Raw genomic sequence first — 25,872 nt, 5'->3', positions numbered from 1 at the left:
GCTACTGCCCTACCCTTGGAGCCACAGTGCTACTTCCGGTAGGGGTATTTTAAACAGGGTCTTTATATACAGCCCAGGCTGTATAGAAATATCCTACTGCTTCCATTTCCCTCATGCTGGGATTACAGGTACTCACCACACTTGGGGCACTATCTCATATATATATATATATTGCCTGGGCACTGTCCTTGGGCTTTCTATCACTTGAACCACAGTACCACTTATGGCTTTTTTCTGTGTATGAGGTACTGAGGAATTGTACCCAGAGCTTTGTGCATGCTAGGCAAGCACTCTATACCACTGGGCCATGCTTCCAGCCCTATTTTTTATAAAGAGCAATATATTTATCAGAACAAGTTATATCTCTTTTCCATATAATTGATGTAAGTGCCAAGAAAGTTGTTTAAGTAGAAAGCCATGGTGATGATGTTACAGGAACATCACATAAAAGTATAATTTAAAGATCCTTTGTAACTGCCATTTAAGAAGTAATATTTAGGGGCCGGGAGTTTGGCCTAGTGGTAGAGTGCTTGCCTAGCATGCATGAAGACCCAGGTCCGATTCCTTGGTACCACATACATAGCAAAAAGCCGGAAGTGGTGCTAAGGCTCAAGTGGTAGAGTGCTAGCCTTGAGAAAGTCCAAGGACAGTGCTCAAGCCCTGAGCCCAAGCCCAGGACTGGCAAAAAAAAAAAAACAAACAAACAAAAAAAAAGAAGTAATATTTAGGGCTGGCAGTACGTTCAAGTGGTAGAGCTCCTGTCTAGTAAGCACAAGGCCCTGAGTACTGCCCAAAAATGAAGTTTAATTAAATATCACCAGACTGAAACCTAGCCAGACCCTGGTGGCTCACACCTATAATCCTAATTCCTCAGGAGACTGAAGTCTGAGAATCTCAGTTTAAAGCCAGCCCAGCCAGACTCTTCTCTGTAGTTAACCATTAAAAAGTCAAAAGCAAAATAAAAGTATAAAGCCCCGAGTTCAAGCACTGCATGTGCGTGCACACATGCACACACACACATGCACAGACACACACACACACACACACACACACACACACACTGCTTTAAACCTACTGATAGATTTTAAAAAGGGAAAGTACTATTTTAGGAATTATAACTTAAAGGAGTTCATAGCATCCTAAATATATTAATTTAAAACTGTGTGGTCAACAATATATTATTAAGTCTCATGTCATTCATACAACAGATGATAGCTCATCCAGTCATGTCACAAAGAATCTATAAGAAAACAGTAGAGGAATATAATACATGCATTTACCATGCATCCAACTGCACCTTCCTAGAATCAAAGAAGAGAAGAGGCGGAAGAGAGATAGGAGCAAGAGAGCTAGGGACTAAATACATACTGTCTTCGTAAATCTGCTAATTTAGAAGTCAGAGCAGCTATTTCTCCAAGGGAACGCAGAATGTCATCTCTCTCTTTTGGATCATCACACAGTTCGGCTATTTTCCGAGCTTCAGCCAAAGCCCCTCGAATCTGTTCTTCCCCTTCGGGTCCACCATTTGGATCTGCAAGCCAATTCTATACCAAGAAATGGACAACAATGTGAGCTACTATTCATGAACCACATTGAATTTAAACTTAGAAGGCCACCAGAAATATGTCTAAAGTCAACTTATGTAACGCCAATAAAATTCCTAGAGTGCCTTTTTTTTTCTTATTTTTCTTTTTCTTTTTTTTGCCAGTCTTGGGCTTGAGCTCAGGGCCTGAGCACTGTCCTTGAGCTTCTTTTACTCAAGGCTAGTGCTCTGCCATTTAAGCCACTAGGTAAAACTTGCCCTTTTTCTAAGCAGTTTTTTTTTTTTTAGAGTTTATTAGATTTTCCTGCCCAGGCTGAATTTGAACTATAATCCTCAGATTTCAGCCTCCTGAATAGCTTGAGTACTAATTCTTACTATTTTACATAAGTTTTAGTTCAATTAAGACCTCATTAATCCCTTTTTTGTGGGGGGTCATGAGACTTGAATTCGCCTTGGTGCTTGCTGTCCCTGAGCTCTTCAGCTCAAGGTTACCTCCCTACCCTTGAGCCACAGCCCCACTTCCCATTTTCTAGGAGTTACTTGGAGATAAGAATCACACATTCTGTTCTTTAGTGGCTGGGCTGGCTTTGAACCAAGATCCTAGATCTCAGATTCCCGAGTAGCTAGGATTACAGGCGTGAGCTACCACGCCCAGTTGCTTTGGAGATTTGAACCCAGAGGTTCATAAACAATAAGCATTTGCTTTATGATATATCCCCTGTTCATTTCCATTAGAATTAATCATAACCTTTTAAAATTTCTCGAACATTTGTATAAGTGCTCAAAAATAATGTTACATAAAATATAAAAAGAAAACTAACTTTTCAACATTGCTATGACCAAATATAGTTGTGAATTCTAAGATAAGGGATCATTTCAATTCACTGTTGTCTATACCCAATACTCCTAGTATTCAGAGTGCTGCCTTTTAGCAAGGTGATATATTCAAAATTAACACCTTTATTTCAAAATATAAATGAGCATTAGTCTAAACCTGTGCACACAGGGGAGGGTGTCGGGAAACTTGTAGGAAACAATTCATCAACCATCGCTTAGAAACACCCAATATCTACCCAATGACAAGGGACAAAGAGGAAAGGAAGTAGGGAGGGAGAGATGCAAGATATTTATAGAACACTCCCTTTTCTCTTTTCTTTCCTACCACCCTTAAAAAAAAAATCACCATCACAACCTGAGCAGCATCGATCTTCTTCGCAATGCTCTGCTTCGAGTTTGTCATGGCTTCCAACTTGCGAGCTGCGTTTTCCACCTTTGCTGTGAGCACATCCAGTCCTTGAGATACCTGCTGGGCTTTCTGCATGGCCACAGGTGAGGCACCTTGTCCTCTACTCAAACAGACAAAAACTGTCATTATCCCCTCTCAGAGACCTAAGAACAAAATCTTAACATCACAGTAACCTGTCCTGTTTGTGAGCACACTTATTTTTTTCCTTTTCCCCCAGCAATCTTGGATAGCACAAGACAACAGAACTAAAGAAAGCAAGACACCCAAACCATCTACTTTCTCTTTTGCTTTTAGGAATACACATTAGCTTTATGGGACTGCAGAATCAATTTGAAACCAGGCCAGCAAATTTTGAGAGCAATGATTGTCCTCTTGGTGATGATTATATAACCAAATCTAAACTTCAGTGGGAAAATGTGCTGGGGATCTTATTGCTATGGGAGGCTTTTGTTACCATAGTAATGTGTGCTTTAGAAACAAGTAGCCCATTAACTTGGCTCATTTATGGGCAAGTGTACACTGCATATGTTTGAGGAGACAGTCCTACCACACTCAAACCAATTAGATGTTGACTTTTAGTATCTGAGGGACTTTGTTTATGATGTTTAACCCATTTGGGCTTCAGCTGTTTCTTACCTAGAAAAGTAACATGTAGGATTGGAAGTATAGTAGCATGCTAGCTGTGAGTTTTTTTTTTAAAAAAAGTAACTTAGAATGGAGTAGGGTGGCTCATCAATGCAATCTCAGCTACTCAGGAGGCAAGATCAGGAAGATCACAGTTCAAGGCCAGGCCAGGAAAAAAATTACCAAGATCTTATCTCTAATAACAAATTGGATATAGTAGCCCACATCTGTGATCATAGCTATATAGGAAGTCTAAGGAGAGGCCATCCTGGTCCACAAGTATTAGACACTATCTGAAAAGTAACTACAGCAAAAAGGGATAAAGTTGTGTCTTAAGTGGTAGAGTACTTGCTTCACAAATGCAAAGCCCCGAGTTCAAACACCAATATTGGATGGGGGGGAGATAATATACTTGAGGGCTTATGGTATAGTCAGAGTAGAATACTTTCCTAATATTCATGAGGTCCTGGGTTCAATCCCCAGCACCACTAAAGGGAAAAAAAATATTATATCTGTTATCTATTATTATAACTAAATTAACATCATCATTACAATGAACCTAAGGGTGATCTCAAGTTACCGTCTATTCCTAGGCAATCAGTAAGAAGCAAATCTAGTTACTACTGAGGGACAAAAACCCATGGTGACAGCAAGTACCCTGCCTCTCATCAAGCTGCTAAAGAGCCAATTTTACTATCTTCTTCTCTTAGAGAGGGTAGGCTACTTACAAAAAGAAAAAAAGATTTAATAGGAATTTCTTTTCTCTAACAGACTTCACAAGTCATAAAGACTTACCATTTATTTTTACAAGCTCAGATTATTTATTATCATTATTATTATTATTATTATTATCATTATTATTACCCATGGAGCCTGGAAAGCTCAACCACAGACATGGCAACTTTACCATTTGGCAGAATGTCCTAGCTCATCTTAATCTGAGCTTCCAACTTTAACTCCAAACTATCTGTGCTTCCCTTTATAATAACATGAATTGCTTCTCTATCTATCTTCTTTCTTAAACTCATCTGTTTTTCATCTACACCAACATTTGAGATAACAGAATCCCTAAGCCTGCTATTCTTTACCCAGAAGAAGGATGCAAGACTTGTAGGAAACACAATGCTTACAGTTTAACTTGTTTCCCCCCTTCACATCTAGCAATTCATGATGAGAATCTGAATCTATTTGAAAACATAGAAATATAAATGAGCTATAATCGAAATAAAAGATTTACCAGGCCCCATGGGGATAAAAACGTATTTCTGAGACAGAGAAGCATTTCCTGAGTGATTATCAATGAAAAAATGGTTATTGTGTATCAGCCGTTAAATGACTGCCTATCTTTAAGAAAGAACGACGAGGACAGCCTCGCAGTCTTCCATCATGAAAGGGTTGTGTAGACTCCACAGCTACTCATCACTGTTCTAGCTCTTTCCCTTTACAGATTAATGGTTGATCCCTTACAACAACTGCCTCATTCTCCTGCTCATAGCCACTCTCTGTAAACACATACACCTGTGTGTGTTTGAGACTTCCAAGTGAAAGTGTCTACCACACCGTGAAAAGGCTACAGACAAAAGAGCCAGAAATGAGAAATTCGCAGAGCCAAGAACCTTGTCAGGTGGCACTGGCACTTCTCCGAATGTGAACAAAACTTCTTTTTGTCCCTTCTGCAAAGTTCTTGTCATATCCATGACAGGGAAGATGGCTTCTCAGCAAGAGAAAGCTTGCTGAGCTCAGGAGGATTGCATGCATTTAAACTGTTTCTCCTCACCTTCAAGATAAGAGACCCAACCTGAAGGGACTTCTAGGGCTACAGTACAACCACAAACTCTCAGAAATTTTATGTAATATTATATGGGCCCGTTGTATGTTTATCATATTGGCCTCAAAAGCGACCTGTCAGGGCTGGGAGTTTGGCCTAGTGGTTGAAGTGCTTGCCTAGCATGCATGGAGACCAGGGTTCGATTCCTCGGTACCATATACATAGAAAAAAGCCGGAAGTGGTGCTGTGGCTCAAGTGATAGAGCTCTAGCCTTGAGAAAATCCAAGGACAGTGCTCAGGCCCTGAGCTCAAGCCCAGGACTGGCAAAAAAAAAAAAAAAAAAAAAAAAAAAGCGACCTGTCTTCATAACCCCACCAGAGAGAATAACAGGGCTTAAACTCAGGGGCTCTTACTCTCACTGGACTTGCTTACTTACCACTGGCACTCTACCAGTTGAGGCACACTTCCAGCCAACATTTTGCTGGTTAACTGGATATGGAGACGTTTTCTCCATGAACTGGCTTAAAGTAAGATCCTTCAAGTCTCAACTTTCTGAGTACATAGGATTACAGAGGTGAGCCACCAGTGCCCAGCTGGATCTGTGTTCTCAAGACCAGGTATAATGGTATACAGCATCTTGAGGTGCTTCTGGGTCCTATTTGTATGGAAATCCTATGTACCCCAATGACCTCAAAGAAAATTAAACTCTATCTACATTAGCATCTGGGTCCACTTCAATTTTCCTCCATGTCTTTATCATGAAATTCCATAAAAATAAAAATCTTTTAGAATTCAATCAATCTGTAGATGAATTCCAAGTCATGGTGCATCTGAATTTTCTCAATCGCAAACTAATAGTGTTTAAATAACTGAAGGGGGAGAGGAGGTATTCTAAAAGCCAAGACTTTAAAACAGGAAAAAAAGAACATGAAAGAATTATGAAGCCAAGTAATAATTAAATAGAAATCCAAAAGACCCCAGAAATGACTTAGAGGACTTTTAATTAATTATAAAAGGAATGTATAAAATATTCCAGTGTGCTCTTTATGTTTCTTTCTACCTTCCTTCACAAAGGCCAAATTTCAAAACTGCCTCTTTTTAAAAAGTCTGTGGCTTGAATCTAAAAATAAATAAATAAATAAATAAATAAAACAATACCCTTTTTTCCTTTAGCTAGCAGTTGTACAGGAGGGGATTTCACTGCTACACTTCCACATGTTTACAATATAATCCAACCAATCTCACCTAGTCTTACCACTCTCTCTTTCTCCCTTTAAAAGAAAAATTCTAAGCCAGGCGCAGTGGTTCATGCCTGTAATCCTAACTACTCAGGAGGCTGAGATCTAAGGATCAAGGTTCAAAGCCATCTCAGGCAATACAAAGCCAAAGCCATAGGACTCTTTATCTCCAATTAATCATTAGAAAACCAGAAGTGGGGCTATGGCTCAAAGGTAGGGCAATAGCTTTGAGCTGAAGAACTCAGGGACAACGCCCAAGCCCAGAGTTCAAGTCCCATGACCCACAAAAAAAAATAAATAAATTTGGGGGGCCTGGGACATATGGCTTAGTGGTAGAGTGCTTATCTAGCATGCATAAAGCCCTGGGTTCCATTCCTCAGTACCACATACACAGAAAAAAGTTAGAAATGGTGCTGTGGTTCAAGTGGTAAAGCACTAGCCTTGAGAAAGCCCAAGGACAGTGGCCACGCCCTGAGTTCAAGCCTCAGGACTAGCAAAAAGAAAAAAATAAAATAAAAATAATAATAATCAATTCCAATTACAGTTCTAACTTGATTATTAGACAGCTGCAGTATATTTTAAATGTTAGGGAAAAAAAGCTACCTTAATCTAGAAGAATGAATGCCTATGTTATGTATTAGTCGAAGATGACTCAATAAAATTACCATGGACTTACTTGGTAAATCACCCCATGAGAATAACAAATGCCTCACAAGTGGTCTATTCAGCGAGGAGGATATTCACCTGGCTCGGAGGTCAGCCACTTGATCTGTCATCTGCCCCAGCATCTTGCAGGTTCCCAGGATTTCCCTGCGCTCCTTGCCTGCACAAAGCTCACCAACTTTGCCAGCTTCATCTAAGATCTGCCTTATGGCCTGCTCACCAGCATCCCCTAAAATAGAGAGATATTCAATATCTACATTGTAGACACATCAATTATTTAGTGAGGAAACCTTACAGTCATTTCATTCATGAGGGAATAGATGACTTTAAATGACAAATGAACAGAACACAATCCATCTGACAGCGAACATCCAAACAGTGTCCATTACAACTACAGGTGAGGTTTTAACAAACACAGATATTGCTAGAAAAAATACTTGGAAGCTGGGCCCAGAATTATACCTGTAATCCTAGCTACTCAGGAGGCTGAGATCAGAGGATCTCCGTTCAAAGTCAGCCAGGCACTAAAGTCTGAGAGACATTTATCTCCAATTAACCACTAGAAAACTAGAAGTGGCCCTGTGGCTCAGTTGTAGGGCAGTAGCCTTGAGCTGAAAAGCTCAGGGACAACACCCAGACCCAGAAGTAGGGTGGTAACCTTGAGCTCAAGAACTCAGGGACAGCGCCCAGGCCCAGAGTTCAGGCCCCACGACCATTGACAAAAAAGTACTAAGAAGCCGGTGGCAAAATATGGATGATAAAAATTTGGCTCTAACAATTTAATAGTACTTAGCAACTCCAAACTCCATTAAGCTTTTCATGTTCATTCAAATATTAATCTAAAATGGAATAAATATTATATTAGAAAATCCATAAAGCCACATTCAACAATTACTTGGGTCTTATCCTTATACAGTCAGCTTCATCTTTCCAGTATTTATTGGCATCACTATTTAATCTACTTAAGTACTTCCTTGTGGAAGTCTATTTGATGGGAACTAGCAAGAACTTTTATTCAAAATAATTATCTGATGCTGGTGGCGCACACCTGTAATCCTAGCTACTCAGGAGGCTGAGATCTGAGGCCAGCCAGGGCAGGAAAGTCTGTGAAACTAATTAACTACACACACACACACACACACACACACACACACACACACACACACACACACAGAGCCAGAACTGGAGCTGTGACTCAAGGGTAGAGCATTAGCCTTGAGCTAAAACAAAGTTCAGGGATAGTTCCCAGGCCCTGAGTTCGAAACCCAGAACACTCTCTCTCTCTCTCTCTTCCCTCCCTCCCTCCTTCTCTCTCTCTCTCTCTCTCTCTCTCTCTCTCTCTCTCTCTCTCTCTCTCTCTCTGTCTCTCTGTCTCTCTCTCTCTGTCTCTCTCTCTCTGTCTCTCTCACACACATACACACAATAAGAATAATAACAATTAACTTTCTGTTCAGTGAATGAATGAACCAATACTCTGGTGAAGAAAGAATGTCCACCTCAGCGTACTTTATCCCTCCATGGTGAATAATGTGATCTGTACCCATCATCCTTTTAAGGACCAGTAATACTTTAGTTGAACTATCAGAAAATGGTATATGCTCAAAATGTTACCAAAATTAGAAATATGAGCTTATGGGAAGATTTCTTTCCTTCCCCCATGGCTTAGATTTTAGCTTCTGGTTGTACAGATTTTAAAAAAAAATAAAGGCAGAGGTATAAGGTTACCTGGGTTGGCATTGGGGTCCCGGAGCCAACCTTTAGCCTGGTTCAGTTTGGAGTCTATGGAGGCTAGAGCTCTCTTCATGGCTTCAGTGTCCTTTAGAAGAGAAATCCCACAATTTATTTTCTTTGTAAAAATCAAGAGACCATGATACAAAACAGACAGAGAAGTAGTCACAGCACTAACATATAACAGCTAAGGTAATCCTACAATAGCCTTAAAAATAATCTCATCACAACACAAATTCTTATTTCTGCCAAAATGCAGCACCCTGCATGCAAAATTTTCAATTAACTCTATTCTGTTTCCTGAGGTCTCCATCACTAAAACGGAAAAGCAGCAGGACTACTCAAGCAAAAAGATGTTTCATGTCTTCAGCAGGAGAAAGCCCTGCTGTCACGTGCCTCGTCAGCTTTTCCTCTAATCAACACCCATCTACTGCAGCCTTGCCAGGGCCCTCCCAGCTTTAGGAAAGTCTCATTAGGATGTGGTGCCACAAGATCACATTGTTTTTTGTTACATCTTTGTGTATTTGGAAATACACATTACTCACTGCCTGATATTTCACTAAATAGCAACTCTGGAAAACTTGAAATTACTGGCTGGGAAATAAAAATGAAAGTGTTAATGAAATGATTTTTGTTTCAATTCTCAAACTGCTAAGTGTTAGGCAAAAGATGAGCATTTTCTGTCCCTCCCTGCTCCTATTCCTAACATAACAAGAAAAGGCAGGATATAACATACAGCTATTGACTTATGTTTTACAACCAAGATTCATGAAATGAGTTAAGGCTGCCTTAAGACCTCCAAAGATACATTGTCAGATAACAAGTTGATCCCTTTAAAATACACTATACCCTAATTTTCTAACATAGGAAAATAAAGAGAATGAGTTGAGCATGGGAGCAGACCCTCTAGAGAAGACAGAAGAATCATGGTCCCAAACCAACCCTGGCAAAGTTTATGGAAGACACTGTCTGAAAAACAAACTAAAAGAAAAAGGACTAGTGGCCTAGTGCACGTGGTAGAATACTTTGCCCAGCAAGTGTGATGCCCTGACTTCAAAACTCAGTAGCATAAGGAGGGAAGGAAAGAGTCGCTCTAGGCAATTCCAATTCTACAGAACTAGGGTTCTCTTAATTTGCTGTACCACCAGTTTTCCACATGGGGGCGCCAGAAGCATTTCTAGTTCAATTCAAAAAGCCAGAGATAGCACAAAACAGTCAGCATTCATAGCCTGTGATCCACAGGCCTGGTCCCAGCTTTTCCAAAGTATCTGTTCATATGATAGGGCTCTCCACTTTAGGATTCCCTCCTTCATCAGGACACACTGTTCTTTCTCCTAGTCTAACCTTCATTGTTAGCCACTGCAACAAAAAAAGTAGCCTACCTTAGTGAGGAAATGGAACTAAAATATTTGTATTACTAAGTCCTATAGAATTGTAGTAGATATCAATAAAAGACAGTATCTTAAGCAGATCTGTTTCCAAGACCATTGTAACTAGTATAAGTAAACAGCTACTTTTGTTCTGTTTTGTTTTTTGCCAGTCCTGGGGCTTGAACTCAAGGCTTGGGCACTCTCCTTGGGCTTTTTCAAGGCAGGCACTTTACCACTTGAGCCACAGCACCACTTCTGGCTTTTTCCTGTGTTTGTGGTATAGAGGGCTTCATGCATACTGGCCCGTACAGGTAGTATTTTTTAATGCTTTGTTTCTCACATAATTTAAATCGCTATTCCTTCCATTCTGTTATATACCAACTTACACAGCAAACCCAACCTCCAAAAAGTAATACAAGTCTTAAAAGAAAGTAGGCACTAGGTTCGGTGGCTCATGCCTGTAATCCTAGCAACTCAGGAGGCTGAGATCTGAGGATCAAAGTTCAAAGCCAGCCTGGGCACAAAAGGACCTGAGACTCTTATCTCCAATTAACCTCTAGAAAACAGGAAGAGGAGCTTGACTTAAGGGTAGGGTGGTAGCCTTGAGCTGAAGAGCTCAGGGACAGCGCCCAGGCTGAATTCAAGCCCCAGGACGCACAAAAAAAGAAAAAAAAAAGAAAGTCACAGGCAAACTCTAATCCAGAGGGAGTGGAACACCTTTCCAGAGCTAACCCAAGTTATAAGATATAACACAAGTCATCAATATAGGTACTTTTTAAATTTCACAACCTCTTACAAAGTATGTGCCTATCCTGAATAAGAGAACTTATGTCAACGTAAAATTATTTAATTTAAAATCTATTCATAACCTACTCCTTAACACACTTTTAAACCTAGAAATAACCAATAGATAACTTGCTAGATTCCAAAAATGCAAATTCAAAAATAGTGTCTAGTCATACAACAGGCTATCACGTAGGAAGCTAAGAATAACCTGTAATTCAGTTCTCTTGTGGCCATTTTTCTCCCTGTAATGATCTCACTGAATCTCAAGTTTATGTAAAGACTAACAGAGCTAGGGAAATGGCTAGAGTGGCAAAGCCCTTACTTAACAAGCAGAAGGTCCTGAGTTCAAAACTCCAGTATTAAAACAACAACAACAACAAAAAAAAAAAAAAACAGGAAAAAAAATGTTTACATGATTTCCCAGGAACACATTTCTAAAGTCAACATATCTGTTAGGGCTAAAGAACTTCTGTGAGAAATACTGAGCTCTTCGTATAGACAGTCAAGAGAAACTGTAGTTAGAAAAGCCTTGAAATTCTAGTAGACTTAAGCTAAAAACGGTAACTATAAGGAATAAGAACTCTTCACTACCCAATTGCTTTTCTTTATTCTACTAACACCTTCCTTCCCACTTCATTTCATTTCTGACCACATTTCTACCATCACTACTCCAGTGAGGGTTTTTGGTTGGTTTACATCGTTGTTTTTTGTCTGTTGTGGAGCTTAAACTCAGGGTCTAGACCCTGTCCCTGAGCTCTTTTTGCTCAAGGCTAGCACTCTGCCACTTCAAGCCACAGCTGCACTTGCAGTTTTCTGGTGAAGGTAGAATCTCATGAACTTTTCTGACCACGCTGGCTTTGAGCCACAAACTTCAATATCTCATCCTTCTTTGTAGCTAGGATTAATGGCATGAGCCACCAGTGCCTGGCCACTCCAGACTTTATTGGGGTTTTTTTGTTTTGTTTTGTTTTGCCAGTCCTGGGCTTGAGCTCAGGGCCTGAGCACTGGCCAAAGATATTTCTGAGAACAAGTTGAACAACAAGAGAAAGTTGCCTAGTCCTGAGACATCAAGTAAGTTACTTTCTCTGGGCTTCAGTTTATCATCTCTAAGAATACCTTCCCAGCTCTAAAATTCTGTGCCTGTTATGAGCATATAAGAAGACATATTTGCTGAAGATAATTTAGATCAAATGAGAAAAATCAATCCCTTAAAGATTTTGGGTCTTTCTCCTTATAGATGTGGAGTGTGGGGATAAAGTACCAGCAATGTTTGGGTTACCTATCCTGACTGAATTCAAAGACATGGATCTCTCATTCTATTGGCTGCAAAAACATAATACTAGAACACTCAGAAGAAGGCCACAACCAACCTTATTATTTTAAATAAATAAAAGTAAACTGTTACATCCCAATGGTTGGCAGTAAGGACTAGTATTACAGGATTGTTTGTTCTAACCAGTATCTCCTTCTTTGGTAAAGTACAGTGAGTGATCTAGTGGGAGCTGTGAGTCAGTCACTGCATTTACTCATCTCCAGATGAGAGCCATAGTGGAAAGGACCTCACCACAACTGACTGAATAACAGCATCTAATGAATCAAACTGCAAAGCTACTTCTGTAAAAATGCACTTAGAACTGTTCTCATACTCCCTCTTAATCCCTAGCATGCATAAATTTAAAGAAAAACAAGGTTAAGAACTGAGTATGGAATGCACAGGATAGAATAATCATGGTTTCACTCAAAATGCTCTGGATTCATAGTATATTCTCAGAAAAACTGTTAACTTGATTTTTTGGTTAAGGTTCACTGAAAGATGATATGAGTTAAGAAGAGGATGAAATTTATTTTCAAAAGAAATAAAATGTTGAAGGTCAAAGTTATTTTAAATTTGTAAATGTGTGACTGAAATGTAAGTATGAAAAGTAAGACAATCGCCTCCTGAATTGCCTCTTTAGATAATACTTTTACCAAGAATTTGTTTCACTTACTTTCTTCCCCCACTTTTCTAGAGGCACCATCACTTTCCAGAAGAATACTGCACCAATGGGGAAGCATGAAACAAGTATGGTAAGACAAAGTTAATTGTTTATTGGTAAAGATGAGAAGTGAAAAACACTATGTATGAAACACGATGGAACAAGGACACTGACTATATCATTGCTCAACTGTGAGCAATGAAAAGATGGCTTCCACTCAATCCTATTGAACTGAAAAACAGACAAAATGTCCACCTTCCCATTGTAAATATTCTTATGGCGAATTAAAAAAATTGATGTGTGAACAAAGATAGATTGGATAGAAACGGGGCTGGGAATGAAATGTCATGTTATCTTTTTATAGTATATTGATTTTTTTTTTAGTATATTGATTTTTTTCAACCAGTTCAACATATTTAAAAAAGCAAATAGGTTAAAAAGAAATGCCTGGTTCATTCTAATGTCATTATGGTTTTGAGTTTCTTTTGGCTGAACAAACTGAATTTACTTTTGTTCTTGACAAAGTTAGATTTTGCAACATCCTAACAACAAACAGCCTTCCTCTCTGATCAGCATAAAACTGGGAAAGTTACTGCCAGGTAGAGTGATGCACACCTGCAATCCCTGCTACTCTAGGTCAAGGGTTTGAGGCCAGCTGGGCCAAAAAGTTAGTTAGCAAGAACTCAACCAACAAACTGGGCATGATGACATGCAACTACAATCCCAACTATGTAGAGAGGCTGTAGATAGGATGAACGAAGTCACAGGCTAGCCAAAGGCAAAAACTAAAGGCCCAATCCAGAAAATAAAGCAAAAAGGCTAGGGGTATGGCTCAAGCAGTAAAATGCCTGTGTAAAATAAATAAATAAATAGGATCAATAAATGAATGAATAAATAAACCTGGGAAAGTTACCACATAACTTGTAAATACACCTGGTGAGAACATGGCCCAACCAATTGCCTAATCCCCACCCATTCAAAAAAACTCAACTGGTTTTGTTTTTGTTTTGTCTTTTCTTTTTTTAAAAAAAAAAAAAGAAGCAGCTCTTGATGGAGTTTGCATGAAATAAAGTTTAATAGCACAGTAACACTTATTCACTAAATGATGGGCAACCTTTTCTCCTCCCAAAAAATAGAGAAACATTTAAGTTAAGTGCTTCTTCCTTACTACTTTGTCATCTGCTAGAAGCAAAGGGAAAATTAAAGCTAGGAAACCAGGAGATCACAGAAAATGACAGGTGATTTGCAGCTTAGGCAGCAGGACATGCATTAAGCTATGAACTGAAGTTAGAAAACCACCAGCGTCCTTCAGGTTTTGACTAGTAGGATTATTATGCAGGACATAAACTCTTGAGACTGGCAAGATACATCTCCAAAAGCAACAGTTCAGAGCCTGCAAAGACTGGTGGAAGAGGCGCACACAGAGATGGCATCAGCTGGCAGTCTCCTTACCAAAGAGTGGGGTGTACAGGGAACTCACGGGCCATCTAGCTACCTAAAATGAAGCCCCTCAAATGAAGCCAGGGCAATGGCCAGGCCAAAACAAAGAAAGGACAGGGGCCTGCTGACAAAGATTTGCTTTAAAAAGCAAAGAAATAGTTCAATATGAACAGAGGTCAAACAGTCTTCTACCATAACCTAGAATCCCATATTAAATCACATTCTGACACATATTGGAGCACAGTGTTACACCGGCACACAGAATAAGGCGTGGCACACAGCACAAAAAAAAAAAAAAAAAAAAAAAAAAACCCACAGACATGCTTTTGTCTCTTTAAAGCAGAAAAGAAACTAGAGGTCAAGAGGAAGCTTACCTTCTAAATGGGAGAAAAAGAATAAAACAAACAAGAGAACAACAACAAAAAAAGATGCATAAAGAAGTCATAACAGGGAAGTGAAAGTTATCAATATGCAAAAGTAAATATCACAGGACTTAAAATTATTATAGCATACAGAGTTTAAATATAATCTTAAAAATTGTTGAACCCCACATCGGCATAAACAAAACCACAGTTTAAAGTACACTAACTTAGTATGAATAGTTAAAATAGCTAACTGGGTGACAAGAGAGAAGACTGGTCATTTTAGGCCCCAATCTCACCTTACCTTACAGGGGATCCTGGAGGACACAAACACAGTTCTACTGAGCACCCAAAGGGAACCAATTACAAAACCCCCTCTTTTTAATAAATGAATGGCCTGCTGGGTGGCCCTGAAGCAAACTTTGGGTTGTCTCCATACGTGGGAAAGCTAGATTACAGAGACGGTATATTTCCGCTGACTATTGCGCTATAAGGAAAATAGCCAAAGCATCCCTGGTTCCTGGAGAGCCACTACACAGGGGAAGTAGACAAGAGCAACAGCACAACAGTGCTACAATGAATCCAGCAAACCGCTTTGGAGCCCAAGAAGAGTTCCAAGGGAGTGAAGGGCTCTCCAAAACTAACTAGAAAATGTTAAGACTACTATTTTAAAGAAACATTCTTTCAGGGAAATAGAATAATCAAGAACAAAACTAGAAATGCTAAAATGTCCTCCCTAGTTCTCGGGGTTTATTTAGTATCTTAGTGCCCTAGCATCCACTACCCACATGAAAAGCAAAAATCCCACCCAAAGGAGTCAGTATACATACTAGAAGTCCTCTAATAGCCCCACCAATGAAAATCTAACAGAACAGAATGCATAGAGCCTCAATCTCCTACCAGTAGTCACCCCTCTGCCTACTGCTTTCCTTAGGGGAAAAAAAGGCACTATGCAAAGCTAGCAAGTAACCCAAGAAACAAAAGCAAACAAAAAAAGTACTTTTACAGTTTGAATACACTTATGCTACCATTACAAAATAAAATGTGAGACAGGGGACAATCAAAATCCCCAGGAGGGGAAAACTTGGAATTTTTTTTCATATTCCTCATCCACTAACCTTGCTGGCCCATGCATCTTCATCCCAAGAAGTGAGTTGTAAGACACGAATGATCTCATTAATTTCAGCACTCATCTTGCCTACAGTAAAATTTCGATTTTTCAAAGCTTCTTCTATTCCTTGGTTTTTTGAGTTTTTAGTTGTTACAAAAATCTTCATAGCTATAAAAACAACCAGAAAATTGGAAACTGAGTTTGGAGTTTTTGCTGTATAACAATACTCACATGGGCCGGACACTGTGGGCTCTTACCTATAAGCCTAGGTATCAGAGACTGAGGACTGTGGTTCAAAACCAGCATCAACAACAAAGTCCATGAAACTCTTTATCTCTAATTAACCAGCAAAAAGGCAGAAATGAGGCAGGTGCTGGTGGAAGCTGAGAATTGAGGATCACAGTTCAAAGCCAGCCCAGGCAGGAAAGTCCTTGAGACTTTATTTTTCCCAATCCTGGGGCTTGAATTCTGGGCCTGGGAACTGTCCTTGGACTCATTTTGCTCAAGGCTAGTGCTCTGCCACTTGAGTCACAGTGCCATCTCCAGCTTTTTCTGTGTATGTGGTACTAAGGAATTAAATCCAGGGCTTCATGCATACTAGGCGAGCACTCTACCACTAGGCTATGCTCCCAGCCCACATAGAATTTCTTCTTCTTCTTCTTCTTCTTATTATTATTATTATTATTATTATCGGCCTGCGACTTGAACTAAGAGCCGAGGCACTGTCCTTCACCTTTGCTCAAGGCTACTGCTCTTCCACTTGAGCCACAGCAGCACTGCTGGCTCATGAGAATCTTATCTCCAATAAACTACTCAGAAAAAAAAGCCAGAAGTGGTTCTGTGACTCAAGTGGTAAGTTGCTAGCCTTGAGCACAAAGAGGCTAAGGGACAGAGCTCAGGCCCTGAATTTAAAAAAAAAAAAAAAAAAAGCCAGAAATCAATATATGGCTCAAGTGGGAGAGCACCAGTAAGCCTTGAGTAAAAAACCTACTGGATGGCACCAAGGACCTGAGTTCAAGTCCCAGTACTGACACAAAGAAAGAAAGAAAGAAAGAAAGAAAGAAAGAAAGAAAGAAAGAAAGGAAGGAAGGAAGGAAGGAAGGAAGGAAGGAAGGAAGGAAGGAAGGAAGGAAGAAGGAAAAGGAGGCGGGGCGGAATTCACATAGTTACTGGCATAAAATGACACTTAGCAAATCCCTTTTGCTAGAGTTAAGTGAGCAGACAGAGAAGGAGAGCATTAGAGGAGATGAATCCTGGGTTCTTGGCCAGAAGCCAGTGTAGAACCCTGAGTCAATCAGGTATATTTTCTCTCTCAGTAAAAATAATGCATCCAGTGGGGCTCTAGTGGCTCACACCTGTATTTCTAGTAACTCAGGAGGCTGAGATCAAAGCCAGCCTGGGCAGAAAAGTCTATGAGATTCTTATCTCTAACCACCAGAAAACCAGAAATGGGGCTGTGGCTCAATGTGGTAGAGAGCTAGGTAGCCTTGAGCAATAGAGCTCAGGAACCAATCCCAGGCCCTGAGTTCAAGTCACATGGCCCTCAGGGATTTAGAAAAAAAAAAAAGATAATGTGTCAAAGCAGTAAAAGAAAATGAACCTCTGCTGGGCATGGGCATGATGGCTCACACCTATAATCCTAACTACTCAGGTGGCTGAGATCTGAGGATGGAGGATCAAAGCCAACCCAGGCACTAAAGTCTGTGAGACCCTTATCTCCAGTTAAACACCAGAAAACTGTAACTAGTGCTGTGGTTCAAGTGGTCACAGATTTTATTTTTCATAGTTGCAATTAAAATGGCAATCATTCATTTTCCAATCATATCTATGATTCCTTGGTGTTTCCTTTTTGTTAGAACCCTTTATGGAATCTACTCTCATAAATAGCTTAAAACTTTAGCCACACCTAAAGGTGTGGCTCAAGTGGTAGAGCATCAATTGAGCAAGCTAACCAAGCAGTCTCCAGGACACCAGAAGTGGTGCTGTAGCTCAAGGGGTAGGGTATTAGCCTTGAGCTGAAGAGTTCAGACAGCACCCAGGCCCAGAATCCAAGCACCACAACAGAAAGAAAGAAAAAGAAAGGAAGAGAGGGAGGGAGGGAGGGAAGGAAGGGAAGGAGAGAAAGAAAATGAACCTCCAAGTTTAAAACATGTTACCTTTCTCCTACCCCATCCTCACTAGTAGGAGGAGGAAATACCTGAAATAAGAACGGGAAGCAACTCTTTCACAGTATTCATCGAGTTCACCAACATCACTCGGTGCTCCTGGTGAGTCAGCTCTTGCTGTCTCTCGTCAATCATCTTGGCCATCTTAGTCATTCCTGGACATAAGGAGTAAATTGCACAGGATGAGGAAGAATTATTAGGATAAGTCCAAACTAATTGTCCATTCTCACTAAACCATAAATAACATTTATATAATTTTATTCTTTCCAAATGTAATTTATTAAAAATCTCATTAAATAATTTTTGTAACTGACATATATACATTGACACATATTTTTAAACCCAACATTAATATATATATGAAAAAAATAATTCACAAGTGGGGGAAAACATTTTGACAGACTACTGTGCATATAAGTTTCATACAGCACTTCTGCCTACTCTGCAGACTCTCATGTGAGCTCAGTACTGAATGCCAACACTTTTGAAAACAGTTCAAATATTGAAAGTGATATGCTTTATTAATATCTTTATTTTTTCCTCTGCTATCCAAATTGGTCCCAAATTACCTATACTACATTTAAAATTAGAAACAAATAGAAATATTACTTGAAAAGTAATTGCAATAAAGGTAGTACATGTAAGTATGTGGTGTTCTGGAATCAATCTGCTAGCACTTTTTGTTTACTTTGGTTATCATTCAAAGGTGCCGCAACCTTCTAAAGCTTAGATTTTTCAAATTGCTCGTATAATTTCTTGTTTTTTTCCACAGACCATTAAGATTAAAGGGATGGCTTGAGGAGGAACTACTTCACACAGAATAGCTTTGTTTTTGTCTTTATATGTTGGGATTCTGCTAACAAAATTCCATTTGGGAAAATAAATTTTGTCCAGTGCTATGAGAAATTTTGAAATGCTCAGATCACAGCTGGGAGTATGCTCAGTAGTACAGCACTTGACTAACATGCAAAAGGCCCTGGGTCCAATCCCCTCCACACACACCCCACACACAGTATATCTCTGTAGACATAAGGAAAAAGCCATTCCAGTGATGAGATTTATTAACTTTATAAACAACTAGACTGAACCCTCAGAAAAGTACTGCTAAAGCAAGGAGAATGAAAGAGATTGTGAGACTGAATGGAACACATTGTAAACATATGGAAAGGTAAAAATGAATCAAATCCCCATCTCCCATATACAACTAATAAAAGTTACTTTTTAAATACTATTAGATTAAAAAGTCAAAATTTCACATTAAAAAATACTTCATAGCTGCCAGAAGCATGGCCTAGTGGTAGAGTGCTTACCTAGCATTCATGAAGCTCTGGGTTCGATTCCACACTACCACATACACAGAAAATGTCCAAGTGGGGCTGTAACTCAAGTAATAGAGTACTAACTTTGAGAAAGCCCAAAGACAGTGCTCAGGCTTTGAGTTCAAGCCCTTGGACTGGCAAAAAATTAAAAAAAAAATACTTCATAAAATGATAAACCTCAAGTTAAATGAGGTTTATTCTGTTGATCTCATTTACTTTAAGGACACTCAAGGTCAGGTTATAACTCTATAGGACCAAAAACTAGAATCAGTGTACTTTGAATATTCAATATTCAGATGTCTAAATAATTATTTCCAAATGAGATTTAACCACAATAGCTCTCTATCCTTCCAGGTCTGATTATATTATGCAGCCTTGGGCTAGGCATGAATCCATAATAGTAGACAGGCTAATTAGCAAGCTAAGAAGTCATAAAGAAATACAGGCCAGCTGGCAGACACTGAAGGAATGCTGTGTAATGTGGAAGACAGAGGTCAAGATTGAGAGTGGCTTTCAACATTACGGTAACAGAAAAATATTTCCTATATTCTCCAGCAGTATTTGCAATGTCTGGTGTAATTCATTTGCGAGGGCCATGATTTGCACAAAGCAAATTCAAAATTTCAGAGAGAATGACATCTCAAGAGTAGCCCAGTGTCAGTCAGTTCCACTGATAGAGACACCTGAAAGTCCAACACATGCTCTATCTTTTGCACAATCTAGAGATCCTACACTGACAATTCATTACAAGTTGTATTATAAAAGCTGGATAAGACCAACCTGGACCAAGATTCTTTGTATAAGTGACCAAATCTTCCATAGTCTCTACCACTTCTGCTACTGTAAGATATTCCAAGATGCCTTTGCAAACACGAATTATTTTACGAACCTGAAAATAAGAATTCAGAGGGTTCAATCAAGTCAATGAACAACACATAGCAAATATGGCAATGCTTAGCTCTGTAATACTTTGTCATCCTAAATAATCAGCCAGTGTTCTAGTATTATCTTTTTTTTTTCTGGAAGAGGCCTGCATGGGCCTCAGGTTGCCTACCTCAGCCTCATCAAACGTAAGCAGCAGGTCTGACGTGCCAGAGAGGATGCCCCTTGACCCATCGATCAGATAATCTCGAGCAGGCACCGAGTAGGGGTCTGACTGAAGCATCTGTGCTGCCTGAACAAGCTTGGTGCAAGCATTCTCAACCCTGATGGGGAAAAAACAGTCAACTCTCAGGCCGAGCCAAATTAAAGAACATCATATACAAATGTAAAGAATGTAAATTCACATTTTTTCCAACATGGAAAATAGTCAAAACCAGTTAATAATAGTACATAAGTTCTGAGATTTTAAAATTTGCCACTTGTGGAGAAAAAGGAACCCTACTACACTGCTGGTGGGATTGTAAGCTAGTTCAGCCACTCTGGAAAGCAGTGTGGAGGTTTCTTAAAGAACAGAAAATTGACCTTCCCTACGATCTCGCCATACCACTCCTCGGCATCTACCCTGAACATCATAACCCAAGATATGATAAGACACCTGCTCAGCTATGTTCATATCTGCACTATTCACAATAGCCAGGTGATGGAAACAATCCAGATGCCCTACTGCAGATGAATGGATACAGACAATGTGGTATATATATACAATGGAATTCTACATAGCCAACAGACAAGATAAAATAATGGCATTCGCAGGGAAGTGGATGAATCTAGAGCGAATCATGTTGAGTGAGACAAGTCAAGACCAAAGGAACAAAAGGTGCATGGTATCTTGTGGCTATTAGATCCAAACAGTACAAGAGTGAGGACTCAATATTTGTATACCCAATGCTATGGACATGGTATTGGAAATATAAATATAACTACATAGACATAAAAACCTATGATTCTATAAACATGATGTTTTATTTCATAAATTAATATGTATCTATAATATACAAAAAACCCTTAGCCTAATTTTGATTGTTCTAAAAACTAAGTGCCAGTGATTGTATGTAGATTCCCTTCTTGAACACTTGTTTGTTAAACATGTCATTTGAAATATGACATAAAAATCAATGTTAATAAATTCTTTAATAAAAAAATTTGCCACTTGTGGCAGCACATTCCTTCATTCATTCAGTGCACTAAGCCTGTGAATAATATTTTGTGGTTGCTATTGGCAACAACAAAAAAAATAGTAAAAATACACTTGAGACCTTTTACTTTGGATTGCTATAAAGCTGTGCATGCTGGTGATTCACACCTATAGTCTTAACTACTCAGGAAACTGAGATCTGGTGGATTGTAGTTTGAGAGCAGCTCCAAAGAAATGCCCATGAATCTACAATTGCAAAATATCAGCAAAAAAAAAAAAAAAAAGCTGGAGGTATGTGCTACAGGTCCAACGAAGCAAGCAAGCTGAGGAAGTATGAGTTTCTGAGTTCAAATTACTGTACTGCCAAAAAATATAATAATTTTTAACAAAACCAAGAATCAGGAAACTAATGTCTATGTAGCTTAAGTCCCCAAAGGAGAGATGACAGGGGCAAGGAGATGTATATAAAGAAGTAATTCTAAAAAATTTCCAACTTTGATGAAACTAATCAAGCCAAGCACAAAAACATCAAGAAAATTATATTAAGATGAACAATTATTTATGTATCTAAAAACAAAAATAAAACTTGCTGAAATTATTTTAAGAAGTGGGATGAGAGAGAATGGTAGGATTAGGTTGATCAGAATACACTGTACACATGTATAAGTAACACATTGTAAGAAAGTAAAATCTTTCTGACAATGAAACATTTCATATACTAGCAAAAAAAAACTAAATTGGGCAAATAATAATGAAGTTACTTAAAAGCAACAATAAAGAGAAAAATATTTGAAACAAATAAAAATAAACAGAAAAATGTAACAATTTCTATAAAGAAGAACAAAGGTAAGAGTTTCAGCAGACTACAGACTGGAAACAATATAAACCAGAAAAAAAATTGAGAAGTATTTTATCACTGTATTAAGGGGAAGGAGGAAGCACTAAGAGTATAAGTCAGTGTTAAAACATCTGCCTAGCAACGGTGAAATGCTGAGCTCAATCCCAAACACTGCCTTGAACAAAAAAGTCAAAGAAGCCGGACACTGGTGGACACTGGTGGCTCGTACTTGTAATCCCAGCTATTCAAGAGAGTGAGATCTGATCTGAGGATCAAGGTTTGAAACTGCCCCAGGCAAGAAAATCCATGAAACATTTATTTCCAATTAATGACAGAAAAAGCTGGAGTTTCAAGTGATAGAGTGCTAGCCTTAAGCACACAAGCTCAGAGACAGTACCCAGACCAAGAGTTCAAGCTCTAAGAGGGGCCCCATTACCAGCACACTCACTATCACCCCCCACCAAAAGGAATCCTGTGTACATTGTTACTTAATGTGCTCAGAGAATACAACAACTGTCACAAAATGAATGCTCAATGCTAATTGCTGAATTAATTTTTGAAGTATGGAGACTGGGTCTATGCTTTCCCTAGATAACTGACCCTTGATTTCCCTGACTGTTTCTCTAGATGGGATACTTAATACTCCCATTACATTTAAATGTCCTTATCTGGTTTGCTTTGCTTATATGTAACACTTTTGTTGAGTTGTTTGGGCCTATATAAGCTTTGTGCTAGCTGCATTTGGGGCTGTTGGTCTTTGAAACAGAATCCATCAGTCCTTTGGTTCTCCAATAAAGACAATTGGCCACTTAAGTGATGTCTTCTCTGTTTCCTGTAACTGAGTTTCCTTACAATGTTTTCACCACTTGGAGTCAACATAATCTTGACAAAATTATAGCAAAACATACCATCAGAGAACTCCAGTGCTGCATCTATTCACAAGGAACCAGTTACTATACTATGAAAGTTGTTCAGATTAAAAAAAAAATGCTAGGAATAATCATTACAGAGAAATGAAACTGAAAAAAAAACTGAAATGGAAAAAGTTGGGAGGAATCAAATTGATTTTCCACTAATGGTTCCCTTGTGTGGTAAAATGATAGGGTCAGAACAGACACTGCACCATTTTTTCTGCAATAAAACATCTGATCTGTACATTAAAATTTAATAGCATTCATAAAAGCCAAACAAATCCCACTATGACTAACAAGCAAGTAGAAACAGGAAGGAGTCCATCTTGTCTGTGGAAAATGTGATTTTATTTAAACATTCAAGCTGCCTGGATTCTTAAAGTGATAACTTTAAAATAAAAATCAGAATCTTAGGAAATAACTATATGGTCAAAATTTTCCAAAAAATAAAATCCTGACAATATACAATGATATCAACTCAGATACTTTAATTCAATCAACTGGTATAGATTCAGGCTTCTCTCTGTTTTTGAGTCTTTAACCTAAAGTAATAGAAAAGTCTTATCCTTTAAAGGGATCAGTAATGACAGCCTCATAGAAATATGCTGTCTTATAATACATTCTTTCCTCAATTACAATTTGAAACAATGTAAGAGTTATTCTTCAATTGTAGATTATCTTATTGTTAATCGAGAGATTTACCCTCAAGCTGATTATTAATGGGGTATTGAGAATCAAACCAGAGCCATTTGCATGTTAGACAAGCATTCTACTATTGAAGTGTTCTTGCATGCACAAAATCTAATTCTTGTTCCCATCATCTCTCATTTCTCTCTTCTTTGTCTCCTCCTCTGCTCTCTAAAGATGCTCTACAGATACAAACATAAGTGTGCTTTGAATATGGAAGAAAATACAGTAGCAACAAAGTACAGGTAACTCCCTGACTCTGAAGCCAATCTCAGTCCATTTCTCTAAGAATCAGTCATATCCCCACTCACAGATTTAGCCATAGAAAAGAGGGAGAAAATTCAGTCAGTGATAGCCCATACCTATAATCCTAGCTACTCAGGAGTCTGAGATATGAGAATCCAGCCAACATATCCTCCAGACTCTTCATCTTCAATAACCAGCAAAAAGTAGGAACTAGAAGCATGGCTCTGGTACTAGAATAGCAGAGCAAAAATGCCAAGAGGCCCTGAGTTCAAGGTTCAATACCAGCATAAAATAAACTATACACATATATATGTATTATATTATATATTGTACACATGAGATAGCTTAATGAATTTTTGAATATTTTGATCCATAATTTTAAACTGAAACATTCAACAAGTTAAAACATTTCAGGGAGGAGTGGAGAAAACTAATCATGTATCAAATTTATTGTTTTAATAAAAGCACAAAAATAAAAATTTAACTTAGACAATACAGATACTTGGGTTATAAATACTTTCATACACATACACAGTCTCTCTGTGTCTTGCTACTCTGTGTCTCTGTCTGTCTGTCTGTCTGTCTGTCTGTCTGTCTCTCTCTCTCTCTCTCTCTCCCTCACTCTCTCTCTACCCCCCACCTCTGATTTCTAAAGACTGAAGTGCTATGGAGCAGACACCTAAAAATGTGATTTCATGGAATTTAGAGTCCTCTAATGCATCAAGGAAACAGGTGTTTACCTCTGGGGCCTCTGCTTGGAGAAAGACTACAGGAATAACTGACAAAGCACAACAGCATTGGCAGAGAAGGAAACAGGTGTGAGGGAGGACATTAAGAAACAAATAGCTCATCAGTAAGGCCTTCTCCACCATGCCACTGTAGCCAGCACCTCCCTCATTGCCATTTTCAACCAACCAGGTACTGGCATAATTATTAGGCTAATAGAATTAATCATTAAAGTTATTTGTTGTCTTGATTACCTTTTGTATTTCTGAGACAGGATCTCATTATATACTGAAGCTGACCTGGAGCTCACCAGCCTCTTGCCTCAGCCTCTCAAGTACTAGAGTACACAAGCAAGCTCTTCTCCAATTTCTTCCTCTTCATCCTCCCTCTCTTTCATGATTCTGAGGATAAAGCTCAGAGCTTCACCAGCCCTCCTTGCTCTCTTCTTAATCCTTGAGCTCTTCCTTTCCTTTCCCATCTGGGTAGGGGCTTTCAGGGATCAAGAAAGGCCCAGACCACTGCTCATGAAGAAATGCTGAGACTGAGGCTGTCAGCGAGGCTCCAGCCTGCTTGGCTAGCAAGTGTAAACTTGCCACTGGGAGACCTCAATATGAAAAGAAAAAAAAGGGTGGGGAGAGGGAAGGAAAAGGAAGGAGGGGGGGAGAAGAGAGGAAAGCAAGGGAAGGAAAGAGACACAGATTCATAAAAGATGTGGTATGCTTAAGTGCTCACATTTAATCATTTTGATGGTGTGGTAAATTTTCTTTTAAGACATCCTTTATTTGTGATTACATACATGGCCTCATTTGAAGTTTATATTATAGTCTAAGATATACAGTGCAGTCTGATAAAAGGTCTCAGTGAGAAGCTTCCTTGATAAAGTTTACATCAACTAAAGATATGTGCAAATGACTGTTAAATCTTTAAAAATCCTTCCTTGAGGCCAGGAGTTTGGCCTAGTGGTAGAGTGCTTGCCTAGCATGAATGAAGACCCGGGTTCGATTCCTCGGTACCACATACATAGAAAAAAGCCGGAAGTGGTGTTGGG

The 25,872-nt window shown here is 39.0% G+C and overlaps 1 protein-coding gene across 2 annotated transcripts in view; it reads right to left on the bottom strand.

Annotated features, from left to right (window-relative positions):
* Positions 1 to 25,872, bottom strand: part of Vcl (vinculin) — a 91,145-nt gene that overhangs the window by 23,496 nt on the left and 41,777 nt on the right. For both annotated transcript variants that reach the window (XM_090346601.1, XM_090346602.1), the window contains exons 3-10: positions 20,394 to 20,544; positions 20,120 to 20,228; positions 18,053 to 18,175; positions 15,863 to 16,023; positions 8,808 to 8,898; positions 7,164 to 7,311; positions 2,736 to 2,889; positions 1,369 to 1,544 (exon numbers count right to left, since the gene is read on the bottom strand). In XM_090346601.1, coding sequence (XP_090202727.1) covers positions 1,369 to 1,544; positions 2,736 to 2,889; positions 7,164 to 7,311; positions 8,808 to 8,898; positions 15,863 to 16,023; positions 18,053 to 18,175; positions 20,120 to 20,228; positions 20,394 to 20,544 — 1,113 coding nt within the window. The remainder of the gene's footprint in view (positions 1 to 1,368; positions 1,545 to 2,735; positions 2,890 to 7,163; positions 7,312 to 8,807; positions 8,899 to 15,862; positions 16,024 to 18,052; positions 18,176 to 20,119; positions 20,229 to 20,393; positions 20,545 to 25,872) is intronic.

The sequence above is a fragment of the Megascapheus bottae genome, chromosome 15 (assembly GCF_031878675.1).
Source record: "Megascapheus bottae isolate mThoBot1 chromosome 15, mThoBot2.hap1, whole genome shotgun sequence".
Taxonomy (NCBI): domain Eukaryota; kingdom Metazoa; phylum Chordata; class Mammalia; order Rodentia; family Geomyidae; genus Megascapheus; species Megascapheus bottae.
This window is presented reverse-complemented; position numbering and strand designations above follow the sequence as displayed.